Source organism: Arachis stenosperma, chromosome 5 (genome assembly GCF_014773155.1).
Source record: "Arachis stenosperma cultivar V10309 chromosome 5, arast.V10309.gnm1.PFL2, whole genome shotgun sequence".
Lineage (NCBI taxonomy): Eukaryota > Viridiplantae > Streptophyta > Magnoliopsida > Fabales > Fabaceae > Arachis > Arachis stenosperma.
Window position 1 is genome coordinate 132,368,743 of NC_080381.1, and position 6,611 is coordinate 132,375,353.

The 6,611-nt window shown below is 28.2% G+C and overlaps 1 protein-coding gene across 1 annotated transcript; it reads right to left on the minus strand.

The window, feature by feature from the left end:
* Window positions 1-2,393: 2,393 nt before the first annotated feature.
* On the minus strand, window positions 2,394-5,702 carry LOC130979115 (probable calcium-binding protein CML25). The gene is made up of 2 exons (XM_057902479.1): window positions 4,968-5,702; window positions 2,394-2,422 (listed from the first exon to the last, which is right to left on the minus strand). Exon 1 carries the CDS (start codon window positions 5,559-5,561, stop codon window positions 4,971-4,973), a length of 591 nt encoding a protein of 196 aa, XP_057758462.1. The 5' UTR covers window positions 5,562-5,702; the 3' UTR covers window positions 2,394-2,422; window positions 4,968-4,970.
* Window positions 5,703-6,611: the final 909 nt, after the last annotated feature.

A 6,611-nucleotide genomic window follows, 5' to 3' on the forward strand; every position in this document is an offset into this window, starting at 1 on the left:
ATTGACGTGTATTCTAAGTCTTCATAATTTTGTTTTATTTTCTCGAGCTCCTTCTCCAACTTGAGTTTTTTGCTAAAAAGTCGGACATGGCTCTCCTTAGCCTTTTCTTTAGCTACCAGTGCCGCTTCATAATCCGTGTCCGCCTGCTTCATCATCCCTCTCAGCATTGTGTTGTTCGAATTGAGGGAGTTTTTCTCGATCTCAAGTTGATTCTTCTTCTTCTAGAGGGTCTCAACCTAAGTCTTCAATGCAGACAACTCAACCTTCAAAGCCCTAATAGGGAAATCTTTTAGTTTCTTCTATATAGTCTAGCATACAACAAACATACAGATCCCACCCTTTATTAAAGTTTCCTAATTCTCCCCTAAGCCTACATCAATGACAGCAACAACATTGCCATGCATCACGAATTCGTCTACAAAATCCTGAGCATCAAAATCGGATTCAAAGAAGCTCCTATATTTGTTGCTTAAGGTATTTCTCTTCTTGGAATAGGAGGGAGCTTAGGAGTAGTCTTAGGAGCTTATACCTAGAGCTATGCTTCCCTAGGAACAAGCGAAGAAGTCGGAGAAGGGCTTGATGATTGACTGACCTGCTGCACCTGCTAATTTTCCTGGGCTTGGCGCTAGGCACTTTTCTTTTTGAAAGCTATTAACCTCTTATATGAAGTTGAAGAACTAATCATTCTCTCTGAAAAGGAAAAGATGATTTCCAGTTAGAATAGACATAAAGGAAGCCAGAAATTGAATCTATAGAAACCTACCTAACTCGATTTACACGTAACTAAGCTTACTAATTAGTAAGGTTTTGGTGGGTAGATTAGGAGATTAACCGCAACACTATTGAAACATCTCCACAATCATAGCCTCTTCTGCATCTAGGTCATCCAAATGATAACAAACAACCTCGGGTTCAGAATTCTAATACAAATGAAACATATATTCTGATTTGTCATTTAGCCAAAAAGGTCGGAAGTCTCCCCTAAGTTAAAAGTTAAAATAATAGTTTTTAAAACTATAAAAGGATTCCTAAAAGATGAAAAAAACCTTTCGACCTTGCTGAGCTTGGAAGGATGTCCATTACTGTCTTTTGGTTAAGCTAAAAGGTTTTATCAGGTAAAAAAAAAAACTCAGAGAGATATAATAAGTTCAAGGACTTGGCATACAACCTGATAAATGCGCATGAATGTCCAAGAATTGAGGTGAAGTTCAAAAGGAGATACTTTGGAGGAAAATAAAATACCCATTACAAACTCAGTAAAAAGGATCTTAATTCCTATTCTATCAAAAAAGCATTCATACATTATATAAAATGAGGCTCCGTGTTGTCAAGCAAAATGTAACACATTCTCTCCTAAGGATCAAGTGCTACTAGATCATAGTTCTCCTCCTCATTTTGATTTTTACAAAAGGCCCGAGTAAGTCGGAACTCTGCTGACATTTTTGTGCCCACTACGAAAACAACACTCAATACGATCGAATCTACCCACATAACATTCTCTGGTATATATATTTGAAGGCATAATGACAACTATATAAGGAGACATTGATTTACCAAGACCTACAAAACAAAAAAGAAAAGCCTAAAGACAGGAAAAAAGCTGAATACATTCAAAACAAATCGAATCTCCTTCAAAGTGTATTATCTTAATTTTTCAAGTGTATTATCTTCTAATAATTTTTAAAAATCTTTCTTATGAAATTAAATTTTAAATTATTATAAATTTAATTAATTAATTATTAAATAATAAACTTGATTAGAAAAAAACTAGGATAGATGTAACATTTCCCTCATGTCACAAGCAATGTAATTCCGGGAGTTATGAAAATATTTACTCATAAATACAACATATGATAATTTGATAACATTTTCCCCCATGGTAAGAAAGAATTCATCTCTCTTTCGGAAACTATATTCTACAAATATAAAAATTAATTTCTTCCTAAATGTAAGGTTAATTTAATTCTTACAAATGAAAGATTTTGTGATAAGAACTTGTCCAGACGAATTTGGTACACCAAAAATTTGACGCACCAAAAATAAAAGAACACAAAATCACTAGGGTCTAGGGTAATAAAAATCACACAAATTATGAATAGCTTTGCGTTGCTATTTACTAGTTTGTCCATGTGGTAACTTCAAGATCTTTACTGCTAATTAAAACATTCATGGGCACGGATTAGTCTGATACTAGTAATAATGATTAAAGTTGATGCTTTTTGCCAGCAGTTGGACCCTCATTACATGGTTAATTATGTAGTCACAATAGTCATTAAATCATCTTCATACTAGATCACACCCCATATATAATCACTATAAAAGATATATATTTTTTTCATTTCTTATTGATCACTTCTGTTCTTGCTTGATAAATCTCCGTTCGTGGTATAAGCTCGTCGAACCAAAATCAAACTTGATATGCCTTGAATGGATAAAGTATACGTTAGGAAAAGAAAAATACCAAAAATGAATAACTGCAAAAAATACTACCACATTCAAATTAGTTTCTAATATTTTGTAAAATTATATCTAAATGAATTTCTAACAACGTATTCTCTTGTATGAATTTCTCTTTTATAAATAGTATGGCATCTGTATATCCCATTATTTGGTTAGTATTTTGTTAATCAAATCATTACTCATCATAAACATTTCTTGTGTAACCGATATATATAAGGCACAATGAAGTATATTCATACCCAAATAAAGAATACTAGAAGGTCAGTACTATTATTTTTACTATTATTTTTAATTATTAATCCATTTTTTTTAATCTAATATTTTTTAAATATATTTTTAGCTTATATTTTTAAATATTAATGATTAATTATTGACTAAAAATAATAAATTCTTTTGATTTTGCTAGTATTTTTCTATCCAAATTATGAGCACAATCAACGGAGTTATAACCACCATATCAACTTTAAATATAAAAATAAAGAAAAAAAAACTTACAGACGGGTGTATACAAATATTGGGCAATGGTCATATATGACATTACGTTAGAGATATATATATATCAATGGGTGGTCTACAAGATCACGTCTCCGGCAACCACGTTGGTGGTTTGATTATAATTTATAAAGTTATGAACATGACTCATTTCACAGCTCTCAGATAACTAGATAATAGCTGCGCTAATTAATACCAACAATAATCACCATGTAAAAAATAATATAATATTATGTGCACATTAATCAATTATTAAAATTATTTACCAATTTATTTATAAATAAATAAATATATTATTTATTTTATTTTCAATGTATATTTTATATTCTAATATTATATTTTATATAGATAGTTAAATTTGATAACTGGATATTTAATATGATTCACTAAAATCAACTATAAAAATTAGTCACATATAAAAGATACACATTAAAATATAAAATTTACACAAAAATAAATTATATATATATATATATATTAATTATTTATATATTTTAGTGGTTGAGTTTAATATTTATTTTAATATTTTTTAAAAATATTAAAAAATTATTAAAATTTATTATTTTTTATCATTAATTAATTATCAATATTTAAAAATATAAAATATAATATATTATTAAATTATTACACCAAAAAATTAAATAAATAACTAAATAATAATAAAAAATAAAAAATTCTAGGGGGCTTCTATTTTTTTTAATGCCCACTGCAGAAAAAATAAGACTAGGAACTGACTTGTACTTACAGGTACTTGAGCGGGAGCTTTTTAAAGCTGGCTTGTACTTATTAAATTTTATTTATTTTTTCACACATATTTTCCGTTATTATATTGCTATTGAAATTTTTATATATTTCTAACTTCTCATCCTAACTTTCATAAATTCTAACACAGTCTTCATATACTTTTTATTTTTCAACCTAATCTTCACAAATTTCAACACAAATATATCTCTATCATATATTAGGTATGAACTTCTATCTATTTATATTATTTGTTTGTGCATTATTTTTTTTATTTTTTCAGTATATCTATTATGTTTGTTTGTTTTTTATTTTTTTTTGAAATGTGAAGAGGTTGACTTGATTTATGAAAATCAATCATAAAATTTTTCTTGTAGGAACATTAGTCAAAATTATAATAACAACATGTATATACATATATAAATATAGATATATAATCATAAGAGTAGTTTATTTGAGATATGTGTCCTATTTTTTGTGATTTGTAAAGGTGAGCCAATATATATATAGGTGGATAATGGACGTACCAGTACTAACATTGGATTACATACAAATTTTATTATTGACTAATAATAACTCTATTTATATTAGTACAATCAAGTAAATATTTAAATTATTAATCTCTGAAATTTGAGTTAGGTAATTTAGTATTTTTAATGAAAATGTTTAGGATAAAATAAATTTTTATGATAGTTATATAAAATTTTAAATTTAAAAATAAAAGAATTTATTTATTATATTTATATTTATTATGAATTTTTTATTTTAAAATTATTTTATTTTAAAATATTATATAAAATTTTAAAAAATTTTAAAAAATAAATTATTTTTTGTTATAAACATATTTATTATAATTTTTTTAAGATTTAAAAACTGTTTTATCAAATATAATTGTAGTATTTATACTTATTAAAAGTCATTTTTAATTTGATTATGTAAGTGTCGCTATCTTTTAAAAGACAGCTTTCATAAATTAAAAAACAATTTTCATAAACTATTTTAAAAAAAAAAATTTTACCAAACCAAACCTAACGATGTGACTTTAGAAAACGATGGCATCCATGAAAAGAATGGAGACCCGTCAAATTAACTTACTTTAAAGTTTAAAATCTAAATGTCATTCCCGTAAACAAGATAATTAATGACCAAAACCCTTTCCAACCAACAATTTCTCCGAAACAAAGAGAAAACAAGCTAAAACAAAATCTCCCAAATTCATGTAAAAGGTAATTATATTCATAATAATGGCAAAAAGCATCATCACATTGTTTTACCATTTAACTTTCAAGTGACACAAAGCGAGAACCCGTCATCATCGTCCTGAACTCCTCAAAATCGATGGCGCCATCGCCGTCACTGTCAACACCGTTGATCATTTTCCGGCACTCGTCCAGAGAACACGGTTCGCCGAGGCTGGCCATGACGTTGTGCAACTCGTCCGCAGTGATAGAGCCATTGCCGTCGATGTCGAAAACGGAGAACGCGTCCTTTAGGTTTTCTAGAACCTCATTGGGATCAATGTCTTTGGTGTTTAGTTCAATGAACTCGTCAAGGCTGATAAATCCATCGCCATCTGCATCGACCTCGCGAATCATCTTGTCAAGTTCCTCCTTGGTTGCAGATTGCCCAAGGCTTCCCATTATGGATCCTAATTCCGAGGAAGAGATCTTGCCATCGCCGTTAACGTCGAATTTCTTGAAGACTTGCTCCAATTCGGAGACGAACTCGGCGCGGGTGTACACCGCCAAGGACGGCGAGCGGGAGATGAGCGGGGAGCCGGTGGTGCCAGCGGTGGCGGCGTCGGATGGCGATGATAAAGATTTGTTGATGAGTTTCTTCTTGCGGTTGAAGAGGGATCTGAAGCCCATTATGATTTTAGTTGAAAGAGGGGGAGGCAACGAAGGAAAATCGAAGAGACGGCAAAGGGGTTATTGGGAGGAGGGTACCAGTGCAAAGCGAATTAGTTATTTGCGCAACTGCCAATGGAACCAACTCCTTCGAACGTGGTGGGACTTTGCCATGCCTTATTTCTCTAAATATCATATTTGCTATGTTTGGCGATAAATATGCGTGATTACAGCAAAGGAATCGGGTTTACTGGGTAGTTTCTTGTTAATTCATTCCTTTATTATTTTTTTATTTAGGAAAACAAATTCAAGTTAAATTGAACTTTTGATTATATTTTGCAATCTTTATATTTATATTTATATTTATCTTTATTGTAGTTGTAGTAGTATAATATAAATAAGGAGCTTTTATACTTACTGACACGTTGAGTTTAAGAATTTATTTGTTTAGGTGTTCGTCACTAAAATTTTTTTTGAATTTTTACTTATAAAGTAATAGATTATTTAATTAGGTTGTTATTTTTTAAATTTTAAAATATGATTTTAAAATGTTTTCTTAGATTGTTAGGTATTTAGTTTTTAATATTGTTAAATTAAATTAAAAAATATTTATAAATTAAAAATTATTTGTTTAAATTGTTATTTTTAAGATTTTTAAATTGTAGTTACATTTTATTTATAAAATTTATTTTATTGATAAAGTTACTCTTTAAAAAAAAACTAATAATAAATTTATATTTATTTTATTTAAAATTTTAATCATCAGAAATTTTTTAACTTCATTTTTAATTTTAAGTTATTTACTTAGGTTATTTTGCTTGCTTAAGTTAAGCTATTTACTTAGGTTATTCATAAAGTTATAAATTTCTCATATGAACTATCTTTTATATCATTAAGTTGGTTATTAATTTTTAATGTGTACTTATTTAAAAAAAAATTATTCAAATTTTTAATTAAAGTATTATGTTTAAAATTTTAAATTCAAATTTAAAATATAATTTTTTTTAAATTTTTAAGTAAGCAAATAGGTTTAAGAATATTTTTAAAATTTTATATAATTTATAAACAAAC

Bases quoted from the DNA above. Each gene is read 5' to 3' on its own strand.
- LOC130979115 (XM_057902479.1), bottom strand. From the start codon at position 5,561: ATGGGCTTCAGATCCCTCTTCAACCGCAAGAAGAAACTCATCAACAAA.